At 46.7% G+C, this 23404-nt stretch overlaps 1 protein-coding gene across 22 annotated transcripts in view; it reads left to right on the top strand.

Moving 5' to 3' along the window:
* PCBP3 (poly(rC) binding protein 3) overlaps nt 1-17094 on the top strand; it is a 352993-nt gene extending 335899 nt beyond the window's left edge. For 21 of the 22 annotated variants that reach the window (XM_074189930.1, XM_074189929.1, XM_074189926.1 and 18 more), the window contains one exon: nt 16418-17094. In XM_074189930.1, coding sequence (XP_074046031.1) covers nt 16418-16463 — 46 coding nt within the window. In that variant the 3' untranslated portion in view covers nt 16464-17094. The remainder of the gene's footprint in view (nt 1-16417) is intronic. The other variant, XM_074189934.1, reaches the window with a different exon arrangement.
* The last annotated feature ends 6310 nt before the right edge of the window (nt 17095-23404 follow it).

The following is a 23404-nucleotide window of genomic DNA, read 5'->3' as shown; positions in this document are numbered from 1 at the left end:
CCAGTGGACATTTAAGAAGGAGAGATTCAATCGGCAAGCCTCCAGACTGACCCTCTAGGAAGAGTGAGTGGCTCAATAATTGAAGTGCTGGTCAGTAGTGTCCTTAAGGACTACACAGGCAGCCTCAAGGGGCCTTCAAACTGGAAGGAACTTCTCAGCCCTCACTTTCAGGGAGGGTTACATACTCCAGTCTGACATCTGATGGTGGAAGGTCTTTCCATTAACTGTCAGAAGGGAAGGGGGGATCAGAAGGAAGACCCTCCAAAAATCCCTTCCACTTGTTTAGCCCCCTTGGCTTACCAAATGGGCAAATGACCCAAAGATAGAAGGGGAAGCAAACCCTTTGTGAGGCAATGGTCAGGACTCAAAAAGATCTTTCCATGCTAAAACATTAGGTTTAATTCATGAATGAATGAAATTTAAATAAAAAGTTTTGTGCTGAGGTTGGGAAAGTCAACAGAGACAAGATAGGAGAAAGGGGAATAGGAACTCATCTGAAAAAGACTTGATGGTTCTAGTGGACTGCAAGCTCAACCTGAGAAACCATGGATGAAGCAGTTCAGAAAGTATACAGGATCCTAGCGTCTACAAAGAGGACCCCAGCTGTCATCTGCCCAGTCAGACCCAGACCCCATCCCTGGAACTCACTTGTGGGCATCGGAGTTTTGAAAGGGCATCGATGACCTTAGAGAATGTCAAAGAAGGACACGCAGGACAGTGAAGAGCCTTGAGTCAAGTGGATGAAGACTGGTTGAAGGGACTGAGGAAGAAAAAGCTGAGGACAGAAACAGAAGAGGGAAGGTCTGAGAGCCACGTTCAGTGGCTGCCCTCAATGCTCTGTGGAGAATAAGCCTGGCCAGAGGGAGGCTCGGCCTTGCTCAGCTTGGCCCAAGACAGCAGACCAGGACCAAAGGGAGAATCACAAAGAAGATCCAAGGCAGGAAGAATGTACAAGCAGAACCTGACAGTGTCACAGGCTGGACCAGAAGCTTGGAGCTCCTTCCCATCTGGCTCTCCAGCACCTACACATTGTTGGCCCCTGGCACCTGCTCTTGGAGTTGAACAACAACCTGAAGATGACTGTTTCTATTTAGGGCAGTCCTGTGGTGGATCCAGGTTCAATTGATAAGGTGAACTCCGACAGTCTTAAATTCATCTCTCAATGACCTTCCCATCCCCTGGGCCATCCATGAGCTCAGGGTTATGCATCCTTGCTTGGATGGTGACTAGCTCACTTCTTGATGGGAGGAGCAGGAATTGAATGAGCTTAACTTGGGCACTTTTCTGCTCTTCAAAAGAGAACTTTTTGGATGCCCACTTCACCAAATGGGCTGGCTCCTTCTAAATCTCCTAAATCTTTCCATGTCCCTGGAGTCAAAGCTGCTGTTGTGCAGGTTCTGGGAAGAGCTTGTGAGAGCAGCTCTTCTCCCAGAGGCCTTGGTTTTCTCTGACTGGGCCACAAACGTGGGCCTGAGCTTTGGGATGAGCTCTGTGCTTGTCTTTGTAGGACCACAGGAGCACGAGGGCAAGCTGGCAGAGCCCTCTGGGCTCTCCGGACTAACCCCTTTGGTTTATGAAAGAGAAAGTTGAAGCCCCTGAAGGTGAACTAGCTTCACAAAGCTAGGAAGTGTCAGAGGCAGGATTTGAACCCAGGCTTTCTCAAGTCCTAGTCCAGAAAGTTGTCTTCTTTCCTTGGGTTAGACCTGAGTAACCACTGACTCTTCACCAGCCTTCCCCACCCTTGGCTGTAATCTCTTTGGATCTACTGGCAGCAAACTTCTGGGGAGTTCTTCCCATTCTTTTTATTTTCCTTTATCCAATGCTGCCTCAGTAATCTTTTGGCTTCTATGACATCTCTGTCATGGCCCAGTGACTCCCTCTCCCCAGTAGGAACTTAGCCCCTAAGAAATAGGGGGTTGGTAAACCCACTCAGAAAGTAACTGGTCACCTCTGGAGAGGGAGCTTCCTCCACCCAAGTGTAGCTTGCCCTGGGGGGGTGGGGGGCTCTCCCTTCCCCACCCCATGGCCTAGGGGAGCTTTGTGAAGGAAGTCACTAGATCCTGACTTCTCAGGAATAGCAGATCTGCTTCCTCTGCAGCAAATGTGGGGTGCTGGTAGGGCAGTGTGGGCTCCATCATGGCACCCAGGAGTCCTGCCCTCCAGGCTTCAGCCCCTGCATGCAGGTGGCAGCAAACCCTAGCCAATGAAGGCCCACAGACTGGTTGGGTAGACCTGGAATCCAGTGCCCAGGGACCTTCACTGAGACTCAGAGCAGCACCGGATGGGGTGGCTTCCCCTGGACTTTCTAGCTGCTTCTGGTGAGGCAGGAAGGATTTCAGTGGCCATGAAGTTGGAAGGGCTACTTCACTTGCTTGGTGGAACAGACTCTGTAGGACATTCAAGGCTCTTGTTGACTATATGACTTTGAGGAAGGAGAATGTGAGCCCCAGACCTTCAAGAAATGACCCTACCAGCTGGAGTAGTTCTCGACCAGGGTAGGCACACCCTAAAGCTCTCTCTAGGGCCTCAAGCTCACTGCAACTCTTCCCTGTTCTTATAGGATCCCAGGGTCCTGAGAGGTAATTGCAAGGGGAGGAGGGGGAGGAGGAGGAGGAAGAGAGGAGGAGGGGGAGAAAGGACTAAGAAAAGGAAGGGGGAGGAGCCTCCTCGGAAGCAGCAGCCATAGTCATAATAACTCACATTTCTCTAGCATCTGAATGTCTGCACAACCTTGGCATAATGTTGTAAGCTCCTGAAGACAGGGGCTGTGTTCTGTCTCTTTGGGAACCTTCAGCACTTTAGTTGTCAGACAAACAATAGACTCTCAGTAATGTTTAGTGGCTGTTAGTGGCTGACTGAATGTCTACACCCTGCATATGGTGTACATAAATAACCTCTCTGAACTTCCCAGTGACCCTGGGAGGGTTATAGCTGAGGAAAAGAGAGCATGAAAGAGAGAATGTGACTTGGCCAGGATCACTCCGTGTGTCAGAGATGGGATTTGAATTCAGGTCTTTCTGACTCTAAAGTTAGGGCTCTGTCCACTCCCCAGAGCTGCCTCCACAATCCAATGTCCTCAGGAAACTGAGGTTGAAGGGAGGAAGTGTTTCCCCCAAGGTACACATGATGAATATGTAGCAAAGCAGAACTGCAGTCCAAGTCCCTTGGCTCCCTATCCAGTGCTCTTCTCTTACATCATTATTGTAGTCCAGGCTGCCCCCTGCTACTGACTTCACCCTCTGTAGGTGGTGGTCAGGGATGGTGGGTGAGAGGAGTCCCAAGGCAAGGACATTGATCCAGTGACTATTCCCAGAGTAGGGGTGGGAGGAGCTGGCACTGGAGGACTAACTGGGCAGCAGCTGGCCAAGGAGCAGGTGGGTCTGGAATAGGTTAGTAGTGGTCAGATGTCCACTGTTAAGGATGGAGCCAGACCAAAGGCTGGAAGGAGAGCCCAGAGGGTGAGAAGATGTCTCTGTAACATCTTTAGTCTTTCCTACCCTAAAAATGTCCCTTCAGAGACATTGGTATCTGAGGGGTCTTCTTTCTGTCAGCGACCTGCCTGGGCCATGTGCTCAGCTGGGTGACCCTCAGGCAGAGGCCCCTCGGGCAGAAGACCCGGGCCAGACAGTTGTTTTCTCTAAATTAACTCCAAGTTGCTTTCCATGTCAACTCCACCAACTATGTAGCAGGTGCCAGTCCTTCCTCAGTTCCCCCCACATGAATGACAATAATTGAAATAAGAATAACGAACACATAGGCAGTGCTTCCTCTGTGCTAGGTACTTTGTCTCTCCTGACCCTCACAGCAACCCCGCAAGGGAGGCGCTCGGTGTTATGGAAGAGGAAAATGAGGCAGACTGAGGGGAGGTGACTTACTCAGGGTCCGACCCCCAGCAAGGAGGTGTCCAAGGTTGGATCTGAACTCAGGTCTTCCCAACCTGGGCCTGGTGCTCTGTGTCCCTCAGCCGCCGATGTCATCAGATGGATGGTTCTGGCTTCTCTTTAATCCATGACTAGGAAAGGTTTGGAGTTTAGCATCACTTTTTTGGAGTTTTCCCATTCCATTTTCTGAAGGAAAAAAAGAAAATTCCATTCCTGTGTAATTCAATTCAGCACGCTCACTGTGGATGAGCTGCATCCAATTTGTCTACTCATTCCATTTCAAAAGGGAGAGATAAAGCCAGGCAGCATGGAGTCACGGAGAGAGCTGAGTTCAAATCCCACTGCTTGTAAGCTTCTCCTCCATGGTCTTGGTTTCCCTGTCTCTAAAATGGAGTTAAGGCTACTTTGGGGGCTAAGCTCCTAAGGTTGTGGTAGAGACTTTGTTCCAGACATGATGGTCTCCAGGGCTGGAGGCCTCCAGTGGGGTGCTCAGAGCCAGAGAACATCAGCTGAGGACCCTGGCTGGCTGAGATCTTGGTCTCAGCCCCCCCCCCCAGTAAAATGAGGGGTTTGGGATAACTGACTTCTGGCTCAAAGTCCGGGATTCTGTGTTTTTATAATAGCCAGTTTTATGGAGTGTCTCCAAACCCGGCCCAAGTGCCATGGATCCTCAAAGGAAGGGATCACTGAAGTCCCTCAGCTCAAGGAGCTCCCCTTTCCCTGAGGAATACAACTTGTCCTCACCTAGATAAAGTCTAGGTCATGGGAGCACCCCTAAGACTGCCCCAGCTCCCTTTGGTACCCCACTCAAGGAAAGGGCCCTGAGCCTGGGGCCCCTTTGCAGACTCACCTTGAAGAACCCAGAGGAGATGACTCCAGGTGACAGGAGGCCGGAACTCTGCCACTCCCGGGAGACCCTCCCCCAGGGTCTCTGTCTCTCCTCTCTTAAGGTGGGGGGTGGCCCTTTCTGGTGCTACCACTCTGTGGTGCTGGATAAGGTTGTCTGTACCTTACTTCAAAAGTAACAAAGAAAAACGAGGCTCCCTTCCCTCCTCAGCCCCCGCCCCAATAATGAACCAGAAATTAAAGAGTTCCATTGCGTTTTAGCAGAATGCGTCAGACAATCAAAGATTTAGGGTAAAGAGTGACCTTGCCCATCAGGAAGGGCAAGACCTCCTCTCTACAGGTGAGGACACTGAGGCAAAGCTTATGCCAGGGTCATACCTGGCAAATGGCAGAGGGGGGTCATGATGCTCCAATAGACATATTGACCAAAGGGTCTCCTCCATCAGTCTGGAAGGAAGCCTGACCTAGAGGAGAGTCCAGCCACAGGGCAGAGGACCGGAGGCAGGGAACCTGGGCAGGCCTCTTCTCATTTTGACATTGATGGTGCCGCGAACGTCCTAGTCCTGGTCACTCATGCGTGGTTGTCCAAGAACGGGGGGCAGGGGGTAGCCAGGCTTCATCTCCATGGGGAGGGTGGTCTCCACCAGGGTCCGAGAAGAGGTGCTAGAGAGGTGCACCTGGCCCATGCCCTCCCCCAGCTGGCTGGCCATCAGGCGGTCTTGGGGTTCATCAGGTGAGCTGTCATTGTTCAGAAGAGAGGGTGGGCCCTCCTCCACAGGGTGGATTCATGGCAGCCAAGCCTGGGTGGTAGTGAGAATGGTGGTCCAGGGCACCAACCTTCCCAGGCCTCACACTTCACACATCAGTAGCCCCCCCACCCCATCCAGGCAGGGGCAATGGAGGCCTGGAGACAGTGGCAAGGCCCAGGCTTTAGTTTGGAAAGAGTATTGTGTAGGTAAGGAAATTGAGGTTGGGGGGCAACTGAAGACTGGCTGCCCAGCTGACCAGGAGGCCAGAAGTTGGGGTCGGTGGTCATGGAAGCATGAGGTCTCCCTTCCCTTGATATAGGACTCCTCTTGAAGAGGCTGGGGGCTCCCAAAAGGAGCAGAGGCCAGTGGCTGGGGGGAGGCTTTGGTGGAAAGCGCCGGGGACTCGTTATGGAGAAACTCAAATAGAAACACCAAAGTATTTCACACTCCCGCCAGCTTGCCATACTCTGCAAAGCAAAGCATCACAAGCTTTTCTTGGCCCACTGTGCAGCGCAGGGGCCCAGGCCACCCACAGGCAGGCCCTCACCAAACTGCCTCCCCCCATCTCTGAGCTCCAGGCTCTTCTTGGGGTCTAGGGAGGGCAGAAGCCCCTCCCCTGAGGCAAATGAATCCATCACAGGCTGGACCAGTTTTCCAGAGAGACATTGCTGGACTCAAGCCTAAGAGCTGATGGGAATGCGGAATTGCAGGGGTCCCCAAGTGGACACAAGTGGTCCAGTGTCCAGAATCCCTATGATGCTGATGTCATGCAGGTTCTTGGTCCAGGGACAAGGGTCAAGAACCGGGTCGAGGTCAGATGCAGGAAGGTTTAAACAATGGAGCCCCCTTGACTGAGTCCAGACTTGGGCTAGGAGACCCTGCAGAGACCGCCAGGGTCTTTGGGGCTAGGGGGAGGAGCAGCCTCTGCCTACAAGCCATCTCCTCCTCATTCACCAGAGCAGATGGGCACTTGGGAGGTCCAGTCTCTCCCCTTTCCTCACTCTGTCTTGGAGCGGCCGAGGTCATGCCCAGTGACATGAGAGGTTTCCCCATGCTCAGAGGCAGATTTGGAATCCAGGGTGTGGATGATGGCCTTCACCCCAGAGAAGTAAAAGATTCTGAGAGCCCTTGAGATCAGAGGTGTGACCTGGGCTGGCGTGAAGAGCCCTGAAGTCAGAAGCCCTGAGTTCAAGTCCCACTGATAACAACCACTCTGAACCTCAGTTTCCTCACCTGTAAAATAAAGAGGTTGGACTAGACACCCTCTGAGGGCCCTTCCATTTCCAGAATTGGGATCCTAGAAGCCTCATTATGGTGATTATTTCAGTAGACTTCTCTTGGGTGACCCCCTCAAACAGCTGAATAGTGTGGTGGATAGAGCACCAGGCCTAGAGGCAGGAAGACACAAGTCCAAATCTGGTCTCAGACACTAGCTGTGTGACCCTGGGTGAGTCACTTCACCCTGTTTGCCTCAATTTGCTCATCTGTCAAACAAACTGGAGCAGGAAATGGCACAAACCCTCCAGTGTCTTTGTCATAAAACCCCATTGGGATCAGGAAGAGTCTGGGCAGCAGGAACGCTCCTCCAAGTCTCAGCTGAGGGCCAGGCCCCCCGGCCCCACCTGGAACCCAGTGTGTGGCCGGGCCTGACAGCCACAGCCCTTGCCACCTGTGGTCACTGCAAGAGCTGACCACGAGGTGTCGCCAGCTCCCTGCAGTTTCCCTCCTTGCCCTATAGTCCAGGCAAATTCCAGAGCTCTGATGCACAGCCAGAGTGTGTGTGTGCAGGCGTGCATGGGGGCCTCAGGGAGCCCATACTCATTCTTCACCCCCACCTACCCACCCCAGTGCAAGAAAGAGAGATTTCTGCAGTTATAAGACCTTTCACAATTTCTGGAAAGCCAAGGCCAGCCTTCCTTGGGAACCAGAGACTGGGCAAGAACCCGAGGGCCAGGTCTGCTCCTACATCCTTGGCCCAGGCACTTCATGGGTATAGATTTCCAGAAAGATCTTCTTTGTGGCCCTCAGCTGGGTCTCTGCCCTGGCTGAGAGAAAGGCCTCAGAGGGCTGGTCCGCCATTGAGTAAGCAAACCATCAACTGGGCTGGGGCCAAGAGAGGCAGCTCAGACCTCCAAGGACCAAAGGTTTTCCTAAGAATCATAAAAAGGGGAACTGGAAGGGACCTCCAGCTCTCAGTCTTAAATGGGACGTTGTAGAAGCTTCTTCAAAACATTGATGAGGAAAAGAAACTGAGGAGGAAACTTGTGATGATCTGAGAACCTATGTTGTTATCTAAGAAATCCCCAAACCTGAGGGGTCCAGCTCTGCCCCCCACTGTGGGACCTTGGGCGGATCACAGCCCAACTCTGAATCCCAGGTCCTCCGCTACAGCCCCAGACAACAGTACCGGCACAGTCGACCCTGTAGCACTGATTGTCAGGAGAAAGTCAGTCTTGTGCATTGTAAATCGTTCTGTAAATGTAACTCTGTACTCATAAAGTGTGAATGTCCAAGAAAGTGGCCATACATGAAAAATAGCCTTGATTCTAAATTGGATGAGGGAGTAGAGGGAGCATCTATCAGAACTTCCCATCTGCCAGGCATCCTGCTAAGTTCTGGAGATCCAGATCTAAAACTATCCCCACCCTCAAGGAGTTTCCATTCATTTTAAAATCTTTCTTTTAAATGTTGGACTTAATAAGCCCCAAATCAGATGAGCATTTAACATATACAGATGAAGAGTTTAATATGAAACACAACAAACACCGTCCCAGAAGCAGCTTCTCTGAAAACTGCCTGATCCTCGTGATTCTGTCTACTTGCTGCTTTCATCACTGCCATTTTGAAATGTGTTTTTTTTCCTCTGTGCAGCACTATCCCTAGTTGCTCCCTTTCCTTCCCCTCCCCTTACAACACACATTCAAAAGTCAATCAAAATCCTACCTTGGCTAGGTCCAGAGGGCATGTTCTCTGAATCTTCAGCCCATCACCTCTCTCTGCCAGCAGGTGAGTCGATAGTCCTCTAGCAATGTGATTCAGGAGGGTCCATAAGTGTCTCCAAGTTGTTTGTCCTTTCTTCCCATCAGACCATATAAATTTTCTAAGGTTTCTCTGAAACTGTTACGTCTTGGCTTGTGCCAGACAGGAGGTTTCTGAAGGTAGCAGGGAACTCCTGTGCAGGGGTGTGACATAGACATATGTTTTGGGAAGATCAATTTGACAGGATGGACTGAAAGAAGGATGATGGTGGCAGTGTCAGAGACAAGGAAGGGAGTTGTGAGAAATGGGGTGAAGAGGAATCAATGGGACTTGGCAACAGATTAGATGTGGGAGGTATGAGAGAGTAAGCCGAGGATGACACCTGGACTGTGAGCAAGGGAGGTGGTACCCAGAGAATCACAGGGAAATGCAAAAAAGAGAAAATTTTGTGTCCCAGCCCTAGACATACTGAGGTAAGAATGTCTTGAGATATCCAATAGGCAATTAGAGAGGCAAAGACTGGAGGTCACCAGAGAGTTGGAGAGGTTGATCAGAGAATCATCAGCATGGAGAGGGAAACTGAATCCATGGGAGATGACAAGATGACCAAAGGAAGCTTCTATATCCTTCAGAAAGGGGAGGAGAGTCCAGGACTGAACCCTGGGGGCCACCAATGGGTAATGGACATGGCCTAGGAGAGGAGCCAACCAAAGATACCAAAAGGAAATGGCCAGACAGATGGGAGGAGAGTCAGGAGAGAAAGATTCACAAAAATCCAGAGCAAAGAAAATAGGCAGGAGAGAGTGATCGATGCCAAAGGCAGCAAGAGAGGAAACCAGGATGGCACTGAAAAAAGGCCATCAGATGGTGCTTGAAAGTGTTGGTCACTTTGGACAGTCTCACTGGACCAGCAGTGCTGGAAGCTGACAGTTTAGAGAGTGAGAGGAGAGGGAGGTGGGGGCAGCAGTCGTAGATGGAGTTTTCAGCGGATCTCCTCCCTCAAAAGGGAGAAGAAATGAGGGATGATGGATGAACATGGCAGGGCCTTAATGAATACTCCTCAGCTGACTGACTTGCTCTTCCTATAGAGGGTGGACCAAAAGTTAGTGTGAAGCTTCTAGCTTGGATCGGAGAAACTCAACACAGAGGTTTTCCTCCAGTTGTACTTGTTTCCCTTCTAATTTTAGCAGCATTGATTTTGTCTGTGCAAAACTTTTTTAAAAAATGATGTCATTAAAATGACCCATTTTACCTTCTTTTATCTTTCATTCCGTGTCTGATCAAGAACTCCCCCTCCCATAGTATGAAGGATAGATGACTTCCCTTCATATCTAAATCTTGAATCCATATGGAGCTTACTTTGGTATATGGTATGAGATGTTGATTCTTATCTAATTTCATCCAGACTTCTTTCCAGTTTCCCCAGAAGTTTTGTGGGTTTTTTGTTTTGTTTTTGGCAAAGAGTAATAAAAACATAAGGGTGGTCTTTGGGCTAATCAAATGCTGTGCTCCCCAATTCCTGATCTGTTTCATTATTTGATCTTTCTAAATTTTAACCAGTATAAGATAGTTTTAATAATGATTGCTTTGGACTATAGTTTAAGGGCTGACACTGCTAAGCCCTCTTCCTGCCCACTTTTTTGCACAATTTCCCTTGAGATTCTTTACCATTTATCTATCCAGATGATTTATGTTACTTTTTCTGGCTCTGTGAGTAACTCTTTGAGGGTTTTATTGTGATGGTAAGAACACTCAAGATCTGCCAGGGAAGACAACACATGGAGAGGAGGAAAGACCAGGGCAGGGTGTTTTGGTCAGACAATTTATGGGGATGGTGAATTAGAGTAATGTTCTTCTTGGGAAAGAGTATAGATTTAATTACTATACTAGCTAGAGATGGAAAGAGTGGGGACATAGACATGGGGTCTTCCCGGGCTGGAGCCCAGACACTGAGGAGGAGCTAGTAAGCTGAGTAGAAGGAAGATGCTAAAGCTGTGAATGAGGCATGCCTGCCAAGCAGATGTACTATGTCTGTGTGTGTGTGTTTGTGTGTGTGTAATATCTGTGTACATCTGCACATCTAGACACACATCCCTTTTTTGAATTTGTTCTGCCATGTTTTGTTGTTCAGTCATTTTTAAGCATATGTGACTCTTCATGGTCTCATTCCTAAGGGCCAATCAGGACCAGTCCATTGTCCAAGTCAACATAAAGTGGAATGCTGCTTGGACAAAATAACTCTTGGTGAAAAGAGAACTGGTGTTAGGGTCAGAAACTCTGAATTCAAATCCTGGTTCTGTCCCTTATCAGATGTGTGACCTGGCATAAGTCTCTCACCTTTCTCTAAATCGACTTATTGGGTTGGAGTGGGGAAAAGGAACTTGGGGATCATCTGATCTCATCTCCTTGTTTATGGAGGATGATCTTAACATGAAGGCCAGAAAAGGGAAATGACCTGACTAATGTCACACAAGGAGGAAGCACACCTGGATTCCAGGTCAGGTATTCTGTGATTTCTACTCTACCAATCTGCCTCAACTAACTAATTACTAGAAAAAAAAGTGTTGATGCAATCAACTGCTTTGGTCAATAAAGAGGCAACAGGCACCTGACAAAACATTACAGAGAGCTAGAGATTCAGGAGAGATTGTGTCAACCAGCATATCCCATGCTGCCATTAGAGTTAACCTGTGCAGGGAGGTCATGGTTGGATTGATCCATTTTCCTACTGAACCAAAATCCAACCCATCACTCAAGTAGATACAGCTTCAGTCTCCAGGGAGTAGGTCCATTTGCCAATCACTCAGCCATCGGGGGCATTGCAAGTATGAGGGCCAGGATTGTTTAGTGTCATAAGTGTCATTAGTTTTCATTTCTACAAGCTATGAATAACTGAGGAAGGGAATCTATGACTTACAGATAAAAGCTAGGGAGGATGGAGTAAACTATAAACCAGGTTAATGTACACAGGAAGGATGGGGGAAACCATAAAGAAAGGAATCTACTTCTACTGATAAGAAGGGGGTAAACTTACAACAGGAATGCAAGAAACCATAAAATTAGAATGCTGGGTGAATTAATGAATCAACTGGGGCCATGTCTGTGTTATGCATCCAGATAAGGATAGAAGAGTCTAAGGGTCTAGTCACCAAATTGTGGGGAGAGGTTTGATAAGGACTGGGGACCCACGCATAGAGAGAATTGGGCCCTTGAGTGACCTCCGCAATACCCAGTCAATTGTGGACAGGGGAGGGTCATGTATTTCTAGACATAGGATAAAAGGCTATACTTTGGGGCCCCAGGGGGGCTGCCCATTTCTTAAGAATGTTACTATAAAGGATCTTCTTTGCTTCACTAATGACTGTTCTGACTTCTTGGGAAGGTGCTAGCTTCTTACTCTTAGGATGGTTGAGTTACTGTAAGGTTTATCTTGTAAATCACTTTGCAATGTGGGATAAACGCTTCTATAAACATGATCTGAGACCTGGTCTAGGTATGCACTACGTTTATATAAATAAGTAAATGTGGTCTGCCTCTTGTAAATGGAGAAAATTTTCCATGAACCTGCTTCAGAAACCATCCTCCTGTCTTGATCAACTCACCTAATGCTAACCAGCTCCTGGCAGCAAGAACTAATCTATTTTTTGTAATAATTATGGGAGCTATGGTTCTCTTCATGTGAAAGGGGCTGTGAGCCTTGGCCTCTGAAGCATTGGGAATTAAGAACTCACAAGACTTTAGAGCTGGAAGGGGACCAAGTCAATAAACTCATTTTAATGTTAAGAAACTAAAGCCCAGAGAGAGAGCTGAGTTGCCCTAGGTCACACAGCTGATTGGAGCTAGAGCCAGGACAAGAAATCTCATCTCCTAATTCTCAGTTGTTCCCTTCTCGGGAAGGCTGCTGAGTTTGGAAGGGTTTGCATTTGAGTGAAATGAGAACTTCTTGGGAAGTGAAGATTTCCAGCAAATGTGCAAGAGAAACATCCCACTGAGAATTAAACTCTTTCCTCAAAAACTCTCTGAGTCAAGCCTGGGACTGAAACATTGCATTTCAATTGCCTTCTGACTCAAAGTCCAGAAAGGAACAACAGATGCAAACATCAATAAAACACCAATGATAAATATTGAAGTTCATTTTCCCAACAGAAAGTGTTTTATTGGTGTTATTGTTATACTGGCCATGTGTCCTAGTTCTGAGGAAAGATGCAGCCCCAAAACCAGGAAAATAGACAAAGCTCATCCATCTTTTGTGATCATTAATTCATCTATTATTCACTGACTTAAGCATCTACTTGGGTTTGTATCCCTGGGATACAAAAAGAAAAGGAAAATACTCCTGCCCCCAAGTTACTTACATGTTATTAGAGGAATCAATATTCATGGATATAAGAATATATAATCAATAGACAAGCATTTATTCAGTATTTTCTGGAGAATGGGCTACAAAGATAAAGGTGAAGTTAACCCTTACCTCAGGCAACTTCCATGCCTTTTAGTCCTTACATGGCCACTCTCATCGAAGGGCAAATGCTACTCTCAAAATCAGGGCAGACCCTTCTCAATATCCTTTCAACTTCATGCTTTGGATCTCAACCATGCTCAAATACTCTCCTATCTTATTTCTCAACCACCTTACCACCACTACCACCCCCAACCCCTATTATGACCATTACTACCTTCATTATCACCACCACTACCATCACCCCTAGCATCCCCATCACTACTCTCATCCACCACCACCATCATCATCATAATTATCTTCTGGGGACTGAACCTGCTCTTTCAATGGTGCAGGGGTTTCCCTCCAAGGAGATTCCCAACACCAATGCAGATTGCACCCCCATTAACTTCTTGCCTTAGAGAGTTACCTGGGCATTGAAATGTTCAATGAAACAGTCAGTGTTTATCAGAGATGGCTGGGACCTGAACCCAAGTCTCCCTGATTCTCAGGCTGGGTCTCTATTCATCCTGCTTCCATGCTGCATGAAAATTATTATCAATAATATCAGTTGTTCTCAACTTTTCAATGGAATTCATATAGAAAATGACCTGGCATATGGCATTCTCCTTGAATTAATATTTTGTATTTAATATCTTATGTATTATTACACAGATGAATAAAACAACTTTTCTTAGAGTTGAATAAAATCATTAGGTTATAAAATCATATTCCTTAGGCTCATTGACATTATCTTTGAAACAATCCTAGGAGGAGACAAGGATGTTTTGTACTTCAGTGTTTTCTTGCCCATATAGCCTTGATTTCTCTAATTAGAACTCTACATTTCAAAAGTGTTTCTTCCCATGTAACTTGGAGATTTTGAATATTTGGTGTGGCAGCAACTATTTAAAATATATTTTAAGGTTTTTATGAGTCTATATTATACCTCAGCATGGACAACAGTTTTTTGTAAAATGTCCAGTTTCAAGACAGTTTCTTAGATTCTCAAAGAAATTTTGTGGTCATAAGGAGATTTGTCATCCTTTAGCCTGTGAAAGATAGCAAGCATCTATTATAAAATGCTTTATTAGAGATTCAGTAGAGGCTAAAGTTTTTAGCCTGCAGTGATATTATATGCTGTTTCTATAATTCTTTTTCATAATCTGCATTGATCAATAACTCTGAGCTCTATAAGGATAACCCTCCTCTAATGATATGGTCCTGAATTGCTTTATTAAACCCTTCTCTTTCTAGAAATAAATCCCCATAACTTAGTCATTGTTAGATGCTTTTGTATATGTGAGCATTTTGCTGGTTGAGTGCACATGGATGTCTTCCATGGAAGGCCTTTAGATTCCACTCTTGAAACATCTCCATTTCATAGGCAACAGTTGGAGGTTAACCACTTTCAATTCCATTCAGTAAATTTAATGGACAATGATATGCTTATTGTCAGCCATAATTATTGCTCTATGCCATATCATGTAGAAGTATTTATGTAAGTTTTTAAACTGTTTCTTACATTCTCTAAGAGATCTTTCATGTCCACATTTTGTCAATGAAATGTTAATTTTTCCAGAGGCCCATAGGATAATGGGCAATAGGTTTCATTAATATTGGCCAGAATTTTTAAAATATAATTTACTAATCTGGTATGCTTACAAAGTACTGCCATATATATTATTTCATAATCCTGGGTGAGAGAAGAATGATAATCCTTGTTTTAAAGGAATTTGTTTAGCATTGAAAGTTTGAGTTAGCTGTTTCAATTCTGTTGTGTTTATGGAGTTCTCTGAGTACAGAGGAGGAAAAGAACATCTCGTAGAATGATTGACCTAGTTAGAATGCAGTGTTCTGTTCTAGAAGCCCTATTTTAAGAGAGATGGCATTGATTTGGAACATAGAAAGTTTAGTGAATAATCATGAAACTACATATTTTAAGAAATTAATGAAAAAATGGTAATATCTAAGCTGGATATTTGAGTGAGAGTCAGGGATGGAGGGCAAGCTATGATAGCTGTCTTTCAACAGCAGAAGGCCTTTCATGTGTGAGAGAGGGACACTTTCTCTGCATAATTTTAGGAGCAAGTAGATGGGAGCTATGGAGGGGAAGATTTCAACTAGATATCAGGACACAATTGCAAATAATTAGAGTTGTCCAGAAATGAATAGGCTTTATTATCCCAAGATAAGTCACTCAGATAGAAGTAACCTGCCAGAGCCCTTGCCAGGGATTTCTACACTGGGGGAAGCTGAATTGGATAAATGTCCTCCAAGGGACCCTGTAAATGCACTGTATGGGATATATTAGCCCACTTTCCTTACTCTCTTTGGAGTTTAGTCACCTTGAGAAGCCTCCACTTCCAAGGGGAAAGAATTCCTGCTTGTATGTGTGTATGTATGTAGGCATGGGTAAACGGATCGATGCATGGATGAATGCAGGTATGCCTGCATGCTTGAAGGCATGGATGTTTTTTCTCCCTTCTTGTCTCTGGCAAACTGCTCTGTCCTCTCCATCTCATCTGAACTAGATAAAGAGCTTCTAACAAGGCATTTCTTCTCAAAGAGAGAAGTTCAAAAGCCAACTCAAAATTTCCCAGCCTAGTAAATTCAGATGGGCAGAGGAGTTGGAGTGACATTTATGAGATTATGATAAGAATCGACTTCAGTTTGATTTAAATTGTTTGGTTTGGTGTTTGGAACAAGATTGGATCTTGATTTTGTTCCCTCTTTTCTAACTTTTGAACTTGGCTTCAGCTTTGGGAATGACTCTCCAATTACTTCCTTATCCTTGAGTCTCCTAGGTACATGAGGAGAGCATGCTGAGGCTACCAAATGAATATTCATGTCAATTCAACGACTCTTTTTCCAGTCCCTACCGAATAGACTAGGGGCTGGAAGAGAGAGAACAAAAGAAATCAGTAGTCTTGGCTTTAAGGACCTTACATTTTACTGGAGAAGTGTAGTCCACCCCCACATCCTCACCTATGGATGCTGCTCTGTCTCCTTACTCTACTCTCACAGTTCATATACATTCTCCTTGAATCGTCTCCTTAGAGTCACAGGGTCTGAGTTTGAATCTTGACCCTTTCGCTTTATGACTTTAAGCAAGTCACTTAACTTCCCTGATGTCCAGTTTCTCATCCATAACTTGAGAGGGACAGACCAGACATCCTCTAAGATCCCTCTTAGCTCTGTAGTTATAATTCCATGAACTTGAGTATGTCCAGACTCAATGAATCTCAGTGGATGCTGAATAGCTGGACATGCACCTTTAGTAAATATTTATTTACATACTGGATGCTAAACTCCAACCAGCCCAAGGCCCACCACCACTGCTTCTTGATCCCTTACTTTTTCCACTGCTTACACTTATTTGCCAGCCATGATGCTTCCAAAGCCATTTGGAGCAGGAGCTCTGATGTCCATTCCTGGGAGACCAAGGACTCAGGGGCAAGTGAGGGCACTGAAGCCAGACAAACACCTCATCAGCAGGCTGGTTTCTCACTTCTTTCTTTCAGTTCTGTGGCTCCAGAGCCCTTTGTGAGAAGTACGTTCACGGCATGACAGGAGTAGTCCGGCAGACCAATGTCACCGGCTCACTGAATATGAATTATTTCTGAAGCAAAGGAAGATGGTACCTGGGAAGGAGGCAACCTGGACTCTGGAAGGGACCTGGCTTGACGACTCCCTGGTGGAGATAGAAAACAGCTTCATGCTTGGACCCAGACTCTTGGAAGGAGAGACTCTGGGACGCAGAAGGGGAAGATGAGTGGGCTCCTTTGGCCCAATCTGACCTTCCTCCTGGGGTCTCCACAGTGATTTCTGCCATAGTTCTAGGGCGGTGTGGGGTTCCTTGTTAGCAGTGATAAGGTATTGCCAGGTTCTGTTTTTTTTCTCTTCTCATTATTTTGCTCCTGGGTTTCCTTGTTTTGCCTGCCAGTAGTACCGAGGAGGCATCTAACTCCGCCTCCTCCTCTCCATAGATCAGAGAGCCCCTAGTCACCCCACGTGGTTCCATGTGAGTCAATGTGCTGTTGCCTCCCTGTGCTGTGATCTGCATTGTGTTACTCCAGCTGGGCCTTGCTCTTCTATGGTGTATTTTATTAAATGCTTGCAGCGACATACTTGTGAAAAAATGCATCGAAAAATTAGCTATTCAAGTTCACAATGTGCAGAATAAAGCAAATAGCAAAGATCCACCAAGAGTCTTGGTCTTCAGTGTCATCTTTGATTCTTGGGTCCATGGGGGCCCTTCATCAATCGCTTGTCAAGCAGCAAGACATAAAGCAAATTTACAGAATCATCAGAATTCCTCAATAATCAATCTTTAAAAAGCATTAAGAAATTATCATAAAATCATATTGTAATTATCTACAAAGTAGATCAACTATCCAGAAGTTAACTCCCTGAGATACATGTCAACTTCCTAAAAGTCCAGTTGCAAAGCACAGGTTAAGCACCAATTATCATAAAAGGAGGCAATCAGAGAAATAACCATTGCTCATGCTTAGGTTGTGAGAATATAGTAAACATGAAAATATCACCTAAATCAAGTCAGAGATCTTCGTCCTCTACCAGACCAATTTCATAGGGGATGCTTCACAGAACCAGATACAATTATAGCGAAATTTATTTGGAAGAAAAAGTTCAGAATCATGAGAGAAAATACTGAGAAAGAATATCAATCAAGAGGTCACAGGATTCCCACAACTCAAGCTATATTATAAAATAGTCATCAAAGCAATGTTTAACTTGTTTTAAAAAATTTTAAAAGAATAGATTATAAGTGGCAGCTAGGTGGCACAATGGATAGAGCACCTAGCTGTGTGGCCTTGGGCAAGCCACTTAACCCCATTTGCTTTGCAAAAAAAAAGAATAGATTATGCAAACTGAAAGTAAATTAACTAAAAATAATTTATCCTACATTCAGTCACTAAAGTGATTTTCATAAGGGTCTGACCATATCACTCTTGCCCTTACTCAGTAGACCCCAGTAGCTCCCTATTGCCTCCAGGATCAAAGAAAAAGAGCTCCACTTGGTATTCAAAGCCCTCCATGCTCTGCTCCCTCCTCCCATCCCCATCCCCTTATCCGTCACTCTTGGTTATTCCACAGACGAGGGTCTTCCTCCTCCAATGCGGACAGCATCTCTATCATCTCTGAGAGGTGTTCTGACCCCAGTGCATCCTGGATCTAATGTGGTAATAAATCCAATCTCTTTGAAATAATAATTTACATTCATTTAGTGCATTCCTGCACCCCAGTTAAAATCATTCCAGCTCTCCTGACCCTAAAATGGTCATCAAGACCCCAGGTGAAGTTCTTTCCTAATAAGGGATCAAAGGAGGGCTTTGGTTCACGAATTTGAGCTGAATTTCACAACCAAAGTATGACCTCTGCACAATGGACAGTCACAGCCTGATCAAGGGAAGTGATGGTCATTTCCTTGTTGTTAGTTGGGTTCAGCAGCTTCCATTATTCCACTAGAGAGAAGCCAACTCCTTGGTGAACTAGGACTTTCAGAGTTAGAAGGGCCTCAGAGCCTTTTTAGTCCAACTCTTGCCCAAAGGAAATCCCACTAAAAACACCTCACAAATGGTGGTCCAGTGACTGCATCGCCTCTCTGGCAGGTGAACCTACTGCTCTCCAAAGCAGCCTGGTCTACAGGGGACAATGCCATTCTTAGGAATCATCCCACATAAATTTGCTTCACTCATTGTTCCAGTGCTGCTGTCTGAGTCTGTTCAGACCATGTCCAATCCCCCTCCTTGGGCATGACAGTCTTCAAAGTCTCAGAAGTCAGTCATCATGTCTCCCTCCCTTCCTAGCATAGAGCTCCCTCATTCCAAAGCTAGTCCTCATAGGGAAGGGACTCCAGGCCCTCCACTTTTCTGATTGCCCTGCTCTGGACACTCTCTGGTCATCGGTGCCAGATGATAATACTCTAGATGTGACCTGGTGGGACAAGACTTGCAAGATTCCCCCTGAGATTAATTTAGACCATCTGAACCTTATATGTACATGGCAAGTGCCATGTTGTCTCCCTCGTTAGAATGGGAATTCCCTGTTTCGAGGTGGGAGGTGGGGGTGGGAAACTAGGTTTTTACCTTCCTTCTACCCCAGAGCCTAGTGACTGGCCCACAGTAGGCACTTTATAAATGTTTTTGAGTATCAAATAGCACTTTAATATAGACTGTATCTCTTCATCTTTTCCCACAGAAATAACATGAAAAGCTTTATCAAACACTGTGAAAATCTCAGTAGACTGTCTTTATACCAATCCCATGATCTACCAGTTTAGTAAAAGAATTTTTAATGCTAGCTATTTAAAAGGAAATTAGATTAGATTATTTTAATGAGACCACATTATGATTGAAGCCTTCAAAAATTAAGTCCATTTCCCTTCATGAGACAAATTTTCATGTGACTTTGCCTTATCATGGAGCTCTTAAAAATGGTATTTAATTGCAATGTCCATTTAAATAAAGCAGAGGTCTTTTACCAAATGTTATTTTCCAAGCCTAGAAACATCTGGTCTTTCCTGTCCATCAGTTGGGTTCTGAGTGTTCACTCATAGGGTGTTCTGAGTAATTCAGTGTGTGACCTCACTCCTTTTCTTGTGCCTTTGATTGATCAGACCCCATAGAAGCTCCTTCTGTCTTTGCACCTGCCATCAGAGGGTCCCTTTCAGGGAGCTGATGACAATCCCTTGCTGGTCCCTCACCCTCCCACTAACTTTGCTCACAGAGAAACTATGTCTTTTGTGAGAAATCTCATCATCCCGACAGAGGTCACATCTGCATGATAAAAATTCCTTGATTTCCCTCCCTCATTCCCCAGTGACAGTTCTGTCCCTGTGTGCTACTCTGAGCCAACTGGATCAACTTCCAGGACTGACATCAATTGTGAAGGAATTAGTCAATGAGGCAGGTAGGAAAAGACCCAGGAGAGGAAAGAAACAATTCAGGTCATGGAGGGAACTCTCCACACCTTTCCCTTTGTTTGCATGGTGTGGCTGCCATCCAGGCCTGGGACTTGGTGATCAAGAGAAAGAACAGGCTTCAAGCTCTCCCTTCTTCCTGAGAATTCACTTTTTTGGTAAGTAAAAGGAAAGAATGAATGTTTGACCCAAGTTTGTCATGGATCTAGCATTTGTATCCAGACTCAGTTATCTGGAAAATGTCTAAGGAAAACATGTTCATCAGCTTTCTTGGACAGACTGGCTTTGCCTAGGAGTCCATCAATAAATTAGAGAAGTAAGGGACTGGTTTTCAGATTGTTCCACTACCCAGGAAATGGGAGGGGGGAACACATGGAACAAGGTCATTTGACTTGGGTTGAAAATGAGCCTCCCACGATTCCATCTCCTTGAACCACAGAGCCCAAGCTGAGCACTCTATTGAACTCCATAGAATGACCCCTGCTTTCTGAGGACAAGAGGACAGAATGGTGGTCTCTGTGGTGGTCAGAACAGAACTCAGCCAAAAAAGAAGACCAGTATCTAAGATGGCCACACGGCATGGAAAGGGCCATATGAGGACCTCTTGGATAGAGAAACAGAACCCATAGCTGGGAGACTGAACTGAAACAGGGCCCCCTGACTCCAAGACCAGCACCATCATCCACTCCAATAGATCTCAGTGAAAAGAGATTGGTGAGTCTGAAACCAGAAAACTAGTCCAGACTCCAAGGCAATGCCGGCCTCTAAGAGGCTTCCTGGGGATGACGGGTGGCAATAACTGGGGCCAGCAGACCCAGGCCTGGAGCCTTAGAAACTCTGCTGGAGAAATGGTCTGTAGCAGTGGAGGGGACAGGAATGAAAAAAGGGGGACAGACCTGGTGGAATGGTTAACCACTGGCTTGGGAGGTAGAGCACATGGATTCAGATCCTGCTTGGGTTCCTTATACCCTGTGAGATCTTGAAGGAATCATTGAATGTCTCTGGGCCTCAGTTTCCTCATCTGTAAAATGAAAGTTAGAGATTAGAGTCTATTTTGGCTCTACAATCCTTTGTTAAACTGAGTTTGGGAGGGCACACTACTTTTCTGTTGTCCAAGTAACTCAACTGTCTGGTTGGCATCCACAAAAATGCCAGGAAAGGGACACAAAGCAAAGAAGGCAAGCATCTCAAGAGGATTAACAGTAGCAGCAGTCCTTCCAATCAGAATGCTTAAGATGGCCATTTAGAAGGATGCCCAAGATTCTCCCAGGATGCATCTCTCTGAGTCACCAGGCAGACCAGAAGTATCAATGCCTTCTTCCATATAATAGACAATTTCATTCAGCTGTCGCTGGCTCACTCCCAAAGCTGATTTTGCTTTGGGAATCATATGTCCTCCCCTGCCCTGTGGGGCATAGTGAGAGGGTCTTGTTCTCTGAATTCGCACTCCCCTCACCCCCTAAAAGCCTACTCTGGGAAGGTGGGGTGGAGTCCACCCATAGTTATAGTGCCAGACTATTCCTCTTCACCTCAAAGTGCAGACTTGAGAATTACCCTTGGAGAACTCGCCCTGGTTTTAAAGGTGCCATCTGGAGGATGGTACCCATGCTACCCCACCTACATGAAGCCATCCCCTTCCTACTCCTGTCCTGAATGTGGGTTTCTCCATTCCAACTCATTTTTATTCAAGTATAGACTGAGACAGGAGGCAGACCCTGGGGGCTCCTGTAGGGTTCATGCTGAACATTGGCTCTGCTCCCATCTGAAACCCGTGACTTGTCTATTGGAAAAAGGGCCTCAGACTCCTGGATGCTGTCAGGCTCGATGAGGCTTCAAATCCAGTCCAGAAGTCTGCCAAGACTCGGGCCAAAAGAGGGAGAAGAGAAAGAATGCAAAGGAATAGGAGAAGGGAGGAAGCAGGAGCAGAGACGGGGGGGGGGTGGTCTGGGGTCCAGCACTTCCCACCTCCCACCCTCATGCAGAGTGGAGTCCAGGGGTCCTGAGGGTCAGCAGAGGCCCTGCCCCACCACGCACCCCTCAGGAAATCCAAAAATGCTTCAGCCAGCCACTGCCTTCATCTGTCTGATTGTCCCCAGGCCCAGTCAGCCCTGCCAGAAGATGGAGATTGTGCCCAGAGGCCCATCTCCAGGAGAGGGGAGATCTGTGCGCTCTGCCGTGGCTGCCTTCCCCAGATGAACTTCCCAGACCTAGAAGGACTGGAAGAGACATCTCCAGGATCAGGCAGGAACCACTGACCCAAAGGTCCAAAGTGAAGCCTCAACCCAATCTGGGCTAGCCTCACCCACCCGCACAGAAAGACTGGAGGGGCAGCAGTGGTGCCCAAATCATCTCCTCCCCAACCCACTGATCACAGTTCCTGAGATTCCACCATTAGCTCTATTTCTATTCTCTTCCTTAAGGCATTACTTCTGGGAGACCCCCAGTGGAGATGCTAAGTGTTTGCCAAACTTCAAGCCCCCCTTCAGATGCCAAATGTGACCAGGACAGCCAGCCACACAGCAATGAGGAGTTCTGAGCAGAGTGTGTGGTGGGGGGGGGGGGGGGGGGGGCAGGCTAGTCATCTGCTGCCAGCCAGGACCAGCAGGTCACTCTGTAGGAGCCCAGGTGTATTGGTCATAAAAGGGTACAGACCATGTGAGACACACTGCAAACATTTAGCTCTAACTGCATACCTATAGGGACACTCAGGTGACCAGAAGTATATATGTCACAAACTAACCAATATCAAATGCCAGTGTTCCTGATACACACCCCAAGGGATCCTTGGAAATTCAGCCAATATTGCCCTAACCCTGGCCCATGATCACAGTCCTAAAGACTAAGGAAGGGAATAGAGGCGGCCACACCAAACCTCTTCATCGTATGCCCCATGGAAGTTGGAGAAGTGAGCCATGCCTCAGAGAGGCCAGGGGATTAAAGGGTGGCATGAGAGGCGGGCAAGGAGGACCCATAAGTCACATAAGAGGCAGGCAAGGGGGACCCAGAAGTCACCTATATCTGAAGACAGCTTCCCGCAAAAAACTCAAATGCTTCTGGCTTCTGGACTCCCTGGGAGGAGATGCTCCCTTGAACCCTCAAGCACTGTATCATCTTCCCTGGTCCTTATGTCTTCAGAGATTTCCATTTCACTCTTTGCTTTAAAAAAATGAACCCCCCAAAAAGGACTGGAGGCTGAGCCCCAAGGCCATGAAGGGGTGCTGAGGTGAGACCATCCACCCTCTCCCCAGGAGACAGCCTCCTGTTGGGGATGGCTCCCCAGAGCCAGACCCAAGTGGGTGATGGACTGATGGTGACTGAACCCATCTCCATCACTGCCTGCAAACAGGGACACCCACCCTGGCCCTTGGCCAGCCCCAGGACATTTCTGAGGGATCAGTCACTGAACTCGGGGTGGTCCAAGGGGCCAGCCGCTGCCCTGTGGGGGGTAAGAGGGCCTGGATAACTGCGGGGCAGCTGAGCCACCAGTGTGAGAACAGGTGGGGAGGCGCCGGCTTTGCCCCAGGATGACAGGCCGTCCCTTTGCAGTGTCACGGTGGTCTGGAAA

The sequence above is a fragment of the Macrotis lagotis genome, chromosome 5 (genome assembly GCF_037893015.1).
Source record: "Macrotis lagotis isolate mMagLag1 chromosome 5, bilby.v1.9.chrom.fasta, whole genome shotgun sequence".
In the NCBI taxonomy this organism is placed as follows: domain Eukaryota; kingdom Metazoa; phylum Chordata; class Mammalia; order Peramelemorphia; family Peramelidae; genus Macrotis; species Macrotis lagotis.
Note: the sequence above shows the minus strand (reverse complement) of the source record. Positions and strands in the feature narration are given on the sequence as shown.